At 39.2% G+C, this 13,144-nt stretch overlaps 1 protein-coding gene across 1 annotated transcript; it reads left to right on the forward strand.

Moving 5' to 3' along the window:
• Positions 1-4,112: 4,112 nt before the first annotated feature.
• On the forward strand, positions 4,113-12,730 carry apom (apolipoprotein M). The gene is made up of 7 exons (XM_049582870.1): positions 4,113-4,304; positions 4,739-4,878; positions 6,768-6,838; positions 8,418-8,552; positions 12,325-12,423; positions 12,506-12,533; positions 12,637-12,730. Exons 1-6 carry the CDS (start codon positions 4,191-4,193, stop codon positions 12,517-12,519), a joined length of 573 nt encoding a protein of 190 aa, XP_049438827.1. The 5' UTR covers positions 4,113-4,190; the 3' UTR covers positions 12,520-12,533; positions 12,637-12,730.
• Positions 12,731-13,144: the final 414 nt, after the last annotated feature.

Raw genomic sequence — 13,144 nt, forward strand, 5'->3', positions numbered from 1 at the left:
AAGTTTTACAGTAACCGTAGAACTAAACAATCTAACAGACTCACAACAATAAAAAATTCTTCCTGCAAACTACCGCCTCAAAAATTAAGTAGAATTGAATCAGCAGACAACATAACAAAAATCAAATATAAGCATTTCAAAGGTAGTAACTCTGCACAGCATATTTTAGTGGCAAGCACGATGGAGGAAAACAGGTCTTCCTGCTCACCTCATTTTAATCAAATATTTATAATTTAAGTAATACTTCACCCACTAAATGATCATTATTATATCAGTTAGTCATACTGTGTTACCTTAAATTCATGGCAAACATATTGATTTACCGATTTACACATTTAACAACTGCAAAACAATATCAAAACATATGTTTACACAACTCTCAACAGCTTGTGCAGTATTATCCAAGTCTCATTTTTCAGGTCATGTGCTCAGTATTTCCCCAACACGTGCATTTTTGCTGAACATGACCTTAATATTGAAGTCTGGGTTTGGAGCATAGATAGTTTCACTTTCAGTTCAGTTTTAAATAGTAAGGATTTTAGAGAAAATGCATGTATCAAGGCAACACAGCAGTTGATTTACAACTTGTAATTTTGTGGGTGAAGTATTCCTTAAATTCTGCAGGACCTAGACGTAGTCCAAGGACCAGAATGCAATAAAACATAACTCTAAAAGACCTGACACTATATTCACAATCTGTCTGCAATGAATATTTTAATAAACATTTCCAAGTGCGATTTATTTTGATAAAATAAATCTTTGTTGTAGGTAGCCTCTTTGTTTTCTGGGGAAGTCTCTACAGGTGTAACGTGCAGACAAGCTTGTTGTTTGACACCACCTTGTGGAAGTACGTGGAAGCTCATCCAGCTCTTGCTCCTGGCAATATGGTGTCTGCTGTAATACTACATGAGCTCAGCTAATCTGACAACCACCTTTCAGACAGCAGTCAACAAACCGACACGCTGCCAAAGCTTCCTGTGGGGAACTCACACTTTTGACTTTGTGTTCCACATGTGCCAGGACATAGACTGCTGTTAGGCCGCATAAGACTGGGATAAGGAAACAGAAACAAGTCAAGTTGAGGCTGAATGTCCCGAACAAATGATGCCTCGCAAAAATATATGTACTATTACAAGCATAAACTGATCTCAAACTGTAAGTTCAACTCATGAAAACATATTTTAGAGCTGAACTACTGGCAACTACTTTGACAATTAATTAAAATAAATTTCAATCAAAAATATACTAGTTTTAAGTGTCTAATGTGAACATTTGCTGTTTTTCCTTGAATTTCCTATTTTTTTTTTTTTACAATAGAAACTAATAATCTGTGGACAGTTAGTAAAAAAACAAGCAATTTTAGTATGTCAACATGGGCTGTGTGAATTTGTTTAAACATTTTATGGACTAAAAGATTGAGTGATTAAATAAGAGAGTAATGTAGAGAGTAAGAGAGTAAAAGCTGATAGAGACAGACAAACATTAGTGTAGGAGGATGATTAATAAAAAAAAAATAAAAAAAAGTTAGCCCCAAACAAATAGGCCTAGTTAATGATTCCCAGTAGATGTCTGTTGACAGAGTGCGTGGGACTTGTTCAGTCAGGACAGACTGTACTCAAACACATTAGTAATACTCAGTTATTGAAGTGTTAAAAAAAAAAAATTATACCTGAGGTTGTAACATGTTCACTTTGCAATAGTAAAAACTTTCTATAATTAACTTTTTCTTTGCTGAAGTGATTTAAAAGAAACCACCACCTCCTACATGTGATGATGACTCAGAGGGCCCATGAAGAACGCTTTTAAGGGACTTTCTCTTCTCAGCAGAATTTGGAGCATGAGTAAAGCTCGCTGTGAGAAAGTGATCATCACTTTACTATAAATGTGTTTATCCTAAAAGACAGAGACAACCCCTTTTAACCCATTGCTCACCTCCTTCAAAGATCACAATCTGAATCACACACACACACACACACACACTGTATATTTCTCAATTGTGGGATCAATAAAGGTGTATCTTATTTTATAAAGATAGATAGATATGAACAACATACACAATCTACAAGTCAGACTTTTTTTGTTATACATACAGTTATACAATACACACACATCCCCCTCTCCCCCTCCCTCCCACGGGGGTGGTGGTGTGTCTTCCTCAAGCTCGGGTCCTCTACCAGAGAGCTTTAGGGTTCTGCGCAGTATCTTAGCTGTTCCTGTGACTGCACTCTTCTGGACAGAGACCTCAGATGTTGTACCTGGACTCTGCTGAAGCCACTCTCCCAGTTTGGGGGTCACAGCCCCCAGTGCTCCCATTACCACTGACACCACGGTTGCCTTCATTCCCCACATCTTTTCTAGCTCCTCTTTCAGCCCTTGGTATTTTTCCAGCTTCTCACATTCCTTCTTCCTGGTGTTGCTGTCGCCGGGGATTGCTACATCTACCACCTCTGCCTTCTTCTGTTGTTTGTCCGTCAACACGGTGCCCAGTTGGTTAGCCATCCCCAGTCTGGATCTGGAAGTCCCACATGATCTCAGCTCAGTCATTCTCAACCACCTTAGGAGGTGTCTAACATTCTGACCTTGGGATTTCCAGTCCATACTCAGTGCAGATGTTCCTGTACACTATGCCAGCCTCTTGGTTATAGCGTTCCATGTATGTTCTTCCTGCCTACATCTCACACCCTGCTATTATGTGCTGAGCTGTCTCAGGAGCATTTTTGCACAGCCTGCACCTGGGGTCCTCTCTGCTGTGGTAGACTCTTGCTTCTATTGATCTTGTACTTCCTGTGCTGCCATGATTAGTGCTCCTGTGGCGTCTTTCAATCCGGCCTTTTCCAGCCACTGGCAGGATTTCTTGATGTCGGCAACTTCTTCAATCTGTCAGTGGTACATGCTGTGCAGGGGCTTGTCCTTCCATGATGGTTTTATATTTGACAGTAGTATGTGCATGTTACAAAAAACACTGTGTATTTAAACAATAACATATAGCCTGGGTCTTCAACAGGGGGTCCGCAACACCCAGGGGGTCCTCAGAGTTACTGCAGGGGGGCTCCAATTATTACCTATTGGCTGTTTATTATTTTAAGTTTAGAGGCATTCTTGTGAGCCACAGCGGGTTGTTTTGCAACTTCTTGAGCAAGAGGCTCAATTACCGCCAACATCAGAAACAAATAATATGTATAAATATATGAATGTGCCAATAGTTATTATTTTAATAGCTTAGTATTGTATGCACTATAATAGGGTATACAGGTTTATACATGCCACTTTAGGCTGCCCCACACGTTGCTGTAGGCCGTAATACGCAACTCAGTTTTACTCGCAATAAGTAGCAGGGGGTCCATTCTCTGTCTCTCTTTCAGCTAAGGGGTCCTTGCTCTGAAAAACATTTAAGACCCCTGATATAGTGTCATTAAACTGATGTTAGCTGTTCATCAATCAATCAATCAATGGCTCTTGTGTCTGGTTGTTTTGCTGCATAGTATTCTGTAGCGCCCTCCAGAGGGGAGAAGTTGGAACAGGCTGTGCAGCCATGTTACCTGCCTGACTCTTGACTCTGAAGTGTGTAAGTCCTGGATGGAGGGCAGGTTGGCACCAGTGATTCTCTCTGCAGTAATGATTGTCCGTTGTAGTCACTTCCTGTCCGGTTTGGTGGCTGATCCAAACCAGATAGTGATGGATGTGCAGAGAATAGACTGAATCATTGCAGTGAGAAACTGGAGCAGCACCTCCTGAGCCTCCTCTGAGCCTTTTTTTTTTCTGGTGATGTTGATGTTGGACGTCCACTTTAGGTCCTGGGAGATGGTGGATCCCAGAAGCAAACACAGTGTTGTTGAGCAAGATGATAGGGAGCAGTGTTGAGGGGCACCTCCTGAAGTCTATTGTCATCGCCACAGTTTTGAGTATTCGGCTTCAGGTTGTTCTGACCACACCAGCTGCTAAAACTCTTGTCTGTATGCTGACTTGTCACTTGATCGTTGTGTCATCTGCAAACTTCAGGAGTTTAACAGACGGGTCTTCTGAGGTGCAGCTGTTGGTGTGGAGGTCAGAGGGTATTGCAGCAGTACATGTTAATAATTTACCTACACCCACACTCTTTTTAGAAGACACGTTGGAACAAACTGTGCCCCAAAGACCAACACACATTCTGATCAGGTTCTTAGTGAACAATTAGCTCTGAGGTTGCAGTTATGCTGGATAAAGCTTTGTCATGTTTTCTCTATTTATTTAGTTTGTTGTATCAGGCCTTTGTGCCTTGTCCAGTTCCTGAGCTGTTGCCTGTCAACACTGTCGACCATCAGCAGGTGAGAAAATGAAATATTTAGATTTTCTGTTTGTCTAAATGCAAAATATACTCACGTACCATAACTTTTGACAGAGAAAGACATTTAATGATTCCTGTCATTGGCACTTTGTTGTTGTTATTTTAATGAAACATTTTGTACTTTTTGATGCATCTAAGATAACTTTAATGTAGTCTTAATATATAGCCTCTGGTTAAGTGTGTCATACAAATAAGTAACGCAATGGCATTTCACAGTTCGTGCAGACACAGAGAGATTTACCGAGATAAATTTAAGACGTGACCACAGAGACGCTCTTTCCACCCCCTCTGTTCTTTCCATAAGTGGTCTTTCTCAATACTTGTGGGCTTATATCTTAAAATAGGTTATGTTCCTGTAGCGTTGCTGCAACCCCACACTGTCATGCCACCTCTCTGTGTCTGCGTCTGTTACAGTATTTGGGGAAATGGTACTTTAAAGCGGCAGTCAGTCGCAGAGAGGCTGACATCCACAAGTTCAAAGCACTGGACAACATGTGGTTCACCATGGAGGAGCTGACCAACAGCACACTGCTGCTGACTGGACACATGCGCATGTGAGGCAGCAGATACACATGCACACATGACCTCATAGGGAATAAATCCCAACCTAAAAGTGGAAATAGACAGGTTTTTTTGTTTTAACTTATCATTATGAAGTAAATGTTAATATCACAATGTAACGGCTACAGAATAATGACGATCTCCTGGGAAATAGGAGGCTTGATTTATGGCACAGAGGAAGTGTGTCAATTATTATGCAACCAAAACAGGAAGCGGACAGCACTTTTGTTTTACCCGTTAGCTACTGGTAGCTATCCCCAGTTACCAAACAGTATCAGTGTAAGTTATCTGTGGTCATTATCCCCAGAGGGGGACATGGCAGACGGTGGAACAACCAAAGTATCTGTGAAAGATGTAGTAGGTGCTAGGCTCCGAGGCAAGGTTGTTGTGGTTAACTAAAATTAAAAACTAAAACTTAAAAAAACATTTATTTAGCTGAAATAAACATAAAAACTAAGCTTTAGAAAAAAAAACTAACTGAAATGATACTGTGTACTTACAAAATTAACTATTAATAATAATAAAATACAAATACACAAATAAATGTCTTTAATTTTAGTCTTTGTAAGTTTGGTCAAATTTGTCAGCACAAGCATGAGGAGGCACTGGGGCATATGTTTATTGAGACTGGGATGTCTACATGACAGTCAGTCAATTGTCTTCACAAAGTATTGTGTTTGTACTGTAACTTCAGAAATGGTGCCACTGACCAATACCCACATATTGTCAAGAATAAAAAGTAAAACTAATACTAGAACTAATAAAAACTAAACTAAAACCAAACTAAACTGAAACAAGCCACCCACTCTGAAAACTAACTGAAACTTGTGGTTGACAATTGGTCTGTTTTCACTTTAAAGGAACAGTGTGTAAGATTTAGGGGGATTTAGTGGCATCTAGTGGTGAGGATTGCAGATTGCAACCAGCTGAAACTTCTCCTGGTTAGAATTCCTACAGTGTTCATTGTTCAGGACAACCGGAAAAACACTGAATAAAGCAGTTTCATGTTACAAATATTTCTCCTATGATATTCGGAAAGATACAGACAGGCCGCTAGCCCTGCTGATGTTATGATCTGTTATGTTATGTTCTTCAAGGTAATCTACACAAAAGTCTGATTGCAATCGCCAGAAGTAAAAAGCTAACGTTAGGCTATAAAAAAAACTACATCATGCTCACATGACCTAACATCACCACCATAACAAGACTGTAAAGCTATGTTCGGCATGGTGTGGTGAGGCTCAGCTTGGCGTGATGACAATCTGCAGTCGCATTTAGCCACTTGTTAGCAACTGTCTTTTTTTTTTAAGACAAACAGAAGCTTCAAATTTACTGATGTATTTTATGTCTTAGAACAAAATGTGAAAGTCTCTTCAGCTTGTGTTAACAACAGACCTGATTTCAGGCATCTAACCAAAAACCAAGTCAAAAAAACAATGGACTTTGAGATGAGGAAACCAAGATACTAACTTATATTCAGGCTTTAGGACTTTAGTAGTGGAATTAAAATATAAAGTAGAATAAAATGGAAATAATCAAGTAAAGTTAAAGAAACTCACAACTGCACTTGAGCTTGAGCTAAGCAACTAAATACCTCCCACCACTGACAACATCAAAGCCAGTATTAGCTCCGTCCAAACCATTCACATGATGTTTTATGTATGAAACTGCTTTAGAGCATTTTTATAACAAGACACAAACAAAAAAAACCCAGACCATGAATAGACACCAGAATTAGGGAAGTGATGTCTAGAAAGTGTAAAAGGTGTGAATGTATGTTTCAAAAATGAAAGTCTTGATGTCATGTTTATATTATTATATTATTCTGTGAAGAACTATAAAACATGCTAAATGTGTACTTACTTTTCAAATATTCTTTTAGGGGAGATAACTGCATTAAACAGACCTGGACCTATCACATACGTCCTGACAGGGACGATATGGAACTGGAAGGTAACTGCACAACCACCTGCATTCACACATGCACACGAGAGATGAATAGGTGCTGGTTTCAAGGGGCCTTTTTTAGGAGTCAATGCAAATGGGAATTTTGTGCTGGTGTTAAAATAAATGCAACAACTTTACCCCAAAAAATTACAGGGATCAGTAATTTTCCCAGACTTTTATTCTGAGCAGGGTGGGAAAACCCCTGAGTGTTTCTGTCAGAACATCTGTAACTCTAAAGCTCACCACTGAAATGACTTTTGGGTGGATTTTTTGGCTTTAAAAACTTAGGCACCTGAATAAATTCAATTCACAAAACATCACATCAAAATAGCTCCAAACATGTCCAGTCAAATTCTTCATTGCTCATGTTGTCTCATGTAGAACAAATAGTGTGAACAAAAGGAGATTACTTTTATTCACAATGACTGGACATGAATCGAAGTTGCCAAAGATTTCCAAAATTTACAGTTATGATTGTTATGGTACGCTACAATAGAGCCTACTATATAAAACAGGAATCTGAACAGGTGTATAACAACAGGACAAAGAGAGAAAGTACCTCATTCAGCAACAAAAGTTTCAAAAACAAACTGTTTCCTGTTTCCAGTATCTGTACTGAATTAAGCGAACCAGCCTGTGACTGTACACAAACATGAGAGTGCTATCAACCTTCTCACCTAATTCTCAGCCTGAGAGCAAACAAGTGTTCATTCATTTAAGATGCTGAAATATAGGGTAGTCCTATAAAGGGATAGTTCAGATCTTTGGGAGTGGGGCTGTATGAGGTATCTAGCCAAAGTCAAAGTATTACCTACAGTAAGTGGCAGTCGGCACGTTCCCTGTTTTGAAAAGCAGGCAACATAGAAGCTCAGCAATGTACTGCTGTGGAAGGGGGCAGAAGCAAAATGTATTTAGCCACATAAAAAATCAATATCAGTTTAAGTGTACGCTTCATTGAGAATATTTTCACCGCTTTACCTCGTCATCAGACATCAGACATGGGAAATGAAGCTGTTATATCACTCTCTTCAAAGCCAGACTCCAATGAGATGTTGTTTAACATGACCACTGGATCACTTCGGATCTGATCGAGGCAGCGGCAGATGTTTTGCTGCTGCCCCCATCCACGGCAGTACATTGCTTAGCTTCTGTGGCGGTGCTCCTGTCTGCTTCTCCAAAATGGGGGTGTGCCAATTGACATCTACTGTAAGTAATACTCACTGTGGATAAGTACCTCATACAACCCCACTTCAAAAGAGCCGGACTATCTCTTTGAGATCAACACAATCAGATAATAAAACAAGATCCATGTTAAAGCCTTAATGTTAGTTTTTTTTTGCTTTTGTGTTGCATACAACAATATTCAATAGCCTGCTTCACTCAATTGGTAATCCAGCCTAAATACCGGCATGGTCTGTTGGTCGACTGATCACCTAACAGAAATCTGACTCAGAACAAAGACACCTCTGTTAATGATTAGCCTCGTAGCCTTTTGGGAGTTCACTGCGGTATACTGACCTCATTCTGTGTCACTCTCTGATCACTTCTGTTTCTGCCCTGCTGGTGTTTTGCTGTTTTGATGCAGGAAGGCCGCAGCGGAGGAACCTGCTCTGGAGCGGCAAGTGGGCCAACTGTCCAGAATGCATCATTTTCCAGGAAGTAGAGCCACCTCTAAAAGAGACAGACTCAGAGGACTCCCTCAACAGACACATGCTGTATGGTGAGCCATCACCCTGAATAATACTCAAATAATTCAGCCCTCTCCCAAACTATTACCCCCTACAGCTAAAGTTCAACCACAAACAGTTTTGTACTGCCCTGCAGAGATAAGATAAGCCTTATCAGTCCCCAGAGGGAAAAAAGGTCTTGCAGCAGCACAAGGACACAAAAAGATAATAATAAATAACCACAAGTAAATAGAAATAAAAACAAAAACTATACAAAAGCAACACGACCCCAGATTACAAGGCAAGCAGAATACATACACTGCCCACAGCAGGTAGGCTGTGTTTAAAAAGTGCAGCACTGTCTCAAGCTAAGCAACATAGTGATGTGTTCAGCAAAGTACAGTTGGAGTCATACAATATCATCTACTATAACATTGTACATCAGAGTAATATAATACAATTAAGAAATTATAAGTAGAGTTTGTCTGGATTCATAATAGAAAAATAATACCATATTAATATAACATAGTACTGTGTAATATAGTGGCTGTGGGATATAAAGAAATAATAAATTACAGTACAAGTAGGCTATAGTATAACATACTGTATAGTAAGTGTAATATACCAAAATATAAATATATGGTGTTGTAAAATGTGTTTTCAGCATTCTTGTCTATTAAAAGTAGTTTATCATTTCTTCTTCTTTTAATATTTACAGCGCAATTAAAGCAACACTTACCTTTCTGGAAATTTTACGCTTTTCTTTGTTTATGTTAAAATACTATTAATCAGCTGATGGCACACCATAATGTAAGTGAATTCCACCAGAGATAAAAACTCATGATTGTACCATTCTCATATGGTTTTAAGAAAACTCCTGTCTGTGTTCCCAACGTGGTACGTTAACGCTACTATCTAACGTTAGCACTGTAACCTTACTCTAAAACTCATCTGTCATCACTGACTCCAGTTGAGTTTTAAAACTCCGGGGTTGTGTTCGACTGTCTTGGTTGTAACGTTACACTCGCTGTCCTCTTCTGTGTATCTAACATTACCTTGCCAACGCCTACGTCTATCATAGATGTAATGAGGACGTAATGGAGGAGGGGGGAGTAGGCCTTTGGAGGGAGGTGGAGTTGCAGGAGGAGGGGGATGGGACTTTGGAGGGAGGCCGGAGTTGTGGATGTTCAATTTTTTTCTAAGTGCTGTGTGAAATGCAAGAAAGGTAAGAGTTGCTTTAAATGAATAATCAATTAATCTACAATTTAAAAAACCTTAAATGTAGTTTAACTAACATTATACCTAGCTACGTTAATTTTACTTTAGTCAAGAGCAGACGCTATGCTAAGCTAGTTAGGGAATACAAATTGGATTCAGCTACTGCTTTATTGAGTTAATGAACTGGATTACCAAGATAAGATCAACAATTACATCAATTCATCAATTATTTTTAAATTACAGAGTACAGCTAGAGACAGATATGTTGAGTTAATTTTGTTTTGGCAAAGACTAGCTTGTAGCTTTCTCACCAGCTAGCTTTCACTAAGTGAACTCCCATGCTTTAGCCCTATAGTTGTCTTTCTCTCTTTGACAATTTTCTGCACAGTTGTATATGTTTCTATGACATAATGATGTTTTTATATGGTAAAATAAGTCAGATTCCGGTCCTCAATTTTGACCAAATCTGTAGTTATGTGCTAGCTTTGTAAGGCAGCGTTAAATGATTACAACGAGGGCCCCAAAATCCAATGTTTCCTTTTCCCATCAAAATTAGTGCTTGTATGTGGGTTATTTAACCTCAGAAAACCTGTGAAAATAGGCAACAGACTGCTTTCCCATCACCAGTAGCCAGAGACTGTTTTTTTTTTCCTGGTGTGTCACATTCAACAGCAGCATGGAGGCCAGTGAAAATTTCATGGGGGTTACTTCTTTCTTTACATCTGTTACTTATTCAGTCTTCCTCTCAAACTCTGTGCCAGCTAAATTTTGAAAGATGTATAAGCACTGTTTGGATGGATACTGACAGAATTTGTGGTGGCATGTCACTGAATCACACCAGCAAAGAGGCTAAAATTAGTTCGTCCAACTGGCTGTCATATTTCCATCACTGCCAGTTGGATAAATATCCTGTGACTACTGCAGAGTCATTTTCCCGTGAGAGAATACCGATTGTAACCTTTCCCATTAAATACAAAAGCCAGATGTTAGCAGGTGTTAGTGGGGTTTTTTTGTCCAGTGAAAAAGGGGCTCCACTGAGCTACTGATGGGAAATCACAAGGTAAAAAGAGTGTCTTTGGTTTAGTTTGTCTACAAAGCATTTAGATTATACCATTAAATTTTGGGGTGAACTATTTCTTTAACTACTCCCAGGATATTGATTTAAACCAGGACTGTAAAGAATATTTTTATTCAGTTTTAACAGGATTACACTGCATGATTACAACAGGTATCAAAATTAAAGCATATATAGGAACAAAGCATGAAATCCAATCACAATCCTCCCCATTCCACTGATCCCTAATAACAGCTGGAATGTCGTCAATAAGACGGCCAACCATCTCCTGAATAGTACAGAAAAATGATAGATGAGCTGAAAGTCAGGTCAATATTAAAAGAGAGAGGGAGACACGCCTGTATGAAAGGCAGGTTCAGAATAATGGGGTACTTTATCAGAGTATACATTGATAGAAAGCACCTACCACGATTGTCAAACATACGACCTGCAGGCCAGAATCAGTCCATCAAAGGATCCAATCTGATCGACCACATGACAGTGCATACCTAATTTTGAGGGCAAAGAGGTGTTCGGTTTCAGGAGCATGTTAAATAGTGAGTAGCTACTTCATGTAAAATGCTTCTTAAGAGGCTTTTCCACTCTGACCAGAGTTCAGCTCTCTAAAAAACTATGAATGCTTATTGTTGCAGTGTTTCCATTACACACATTTAGTTGCAGCGCCTCTCTGTTGCTAAAAAATTAGCGCTGCTGCGATTTTAAAATCTCCCCATACCATTAAACTGCCATTTCTACAAACAGCCAGAGTCGGAGACGAGCAAGGATTATATATTGAACACCCCCAGATCGGGGTGCTCTGATCAACTGATGGATGTCGGCCGAGTCCTTCTAAATAGTTTGAAGGCCGATCACACACAGTTCTGACAAACTGAAGCTCACACCAAACAGTCATTGCACTCCATCTACAGAGGCTGCAACAAGCCAAAAAGTCCTTCAAAAGTCAGCTGTCTGTAGTCTTACCATCTGACAACTTTATCCTCCACTCCATTAATTTACCACCAAACTGCCCAGCTCGCAGGCTGTCCATTCCCAGCAGCACAACAGCTGGATTATAGACGGTAGTGTTCCCGCAGCTTCACAAGAAGCATCACTTGGTTTTAAGGCTCAAACTGAATAATTTAGGGCTACTCTTATAAAGGTACTATAATTTTATATATACTGTCCTGTGTATCTTTATAGCTGTTAATTACATTTTTAAATACAAATATAAATATATTCATATTCTAATTACAATGTCTGAATATTGTTAAGAATTAAAAGTTCAAAGGGCGTGAAAGGGTGTACGTACATTATGCTATCATTATATCAGTAAAAGAAAGGCAACAATGTGGAGGTGTTGTTATTTATAGGTTATTATGCGATGGTGTTACTGGTCCAGCCCACTTGAGGTAAATTAGGCTGTATGTGACCCATGATCTAAAATTAGTTTGACACCCCCAAATAACAAACACTGGCAACATGTGATTGTTGTAAACAACAACAGCGCCTACACATAAAACCGTCTTTTCTTTTTTTCTTTCTTTTCACTGTAGCTCGCCAGAGTGACGGTTACTCTGAGGCGGCGACGGCATTTCTGAAAAACTTGGCTTGTCATAACATGTTGGAAAGTGTCAGACTACCTCAAGAGAAAGGTTTGTCTTTTAGATAATTAAATATGATGCTTTTAAATCTCAAAGTGTTTCCTGAGGTTAACAATTACATCTGCATTGACAGAGTTGTGCACCTAAATATTAACACTGAGGTAGGCACAGATATTACATCTTACTTCCATTTGCATTTTAATGATTTTTTTTATACTTGGTCTGTCCCTGCTGATTTTAAATTACAGACTTCATTTCTTACAGGAAGTTGCTGGAGCCGTGGATGTCCCAGATGATATTAAGATTATTTCATGTTTTCACTGTGTAACAACAAATAAAGCAAAAAGTCTCTCCTTCAGGAATTGCATTATTTTATCACACCTTTACATTAGACTGAGACTAGGTACCTACATTTTTACAAACATCACATCATAATGATGTCATCAGTGATTTGTGGTGCCAAAAATATAATGCCAGGGTGAAAAGTGAGGCCAGCCATTATGTTGTTTGATTGTTTGCTCATCCACCTGTCATTCTCATCACTTTAAACGAGAAGATCCAGAGGTGACATAACATGAGGTAAAAAAAACACCTTTCTTGGGGAGGATCCACCCACGCTCACCCAGCAAAAACCCGGGGGAATTCCCATGATGCCACTGAACAAAAATACCTGTTCAGACAACTTGAATGAAGGCAGCACAGATTCTGCACTATTTTAACACAGATGTATTCAGTGTGCTGGAGTTTGATCACAAATGCTGAGAAAAATATT

The sequence above is a fragment of the Epinephelus fuscoguttatus genome, linkage group LG8, assembly GCF_011397635.1.
Source record: "Epinephelus fuscoguttatus linkage group LG8, E.fuscoguttatus.final_Chr_v1".
Lineage (NCBI taxonomy): Eukaryota > Metazoa > Chordata > Actinopteri > Perciformes > Serranidae > Epinephelus > Epinephelus fuscoguttatus.

Excerpts from the sequence above, each read along its gene's own strand:
- apom (XM_049582870.1), top strand. The coding sequence starts at position 4,191 with ATGCTGGATAAAGCTTTGTCATGTTTTCTCTATTTATTTAGTTTGTTG. Across the intron at positions 4,305-4,738 it reads ACACTGTCGACCATCAGCAG|TATTTGGGGAAATGGTACTT; the intron begins GTGAGAAAATGA and ends CGTCTGTTACAG. Across the intron at positions 8,553-12,324 it reads CAACAGACACATGCTGTATG|CTCGCCAGAGTGACGGTTAC; the intron begins GTGAGCCATCAC and ends TTTTCACTGTAG.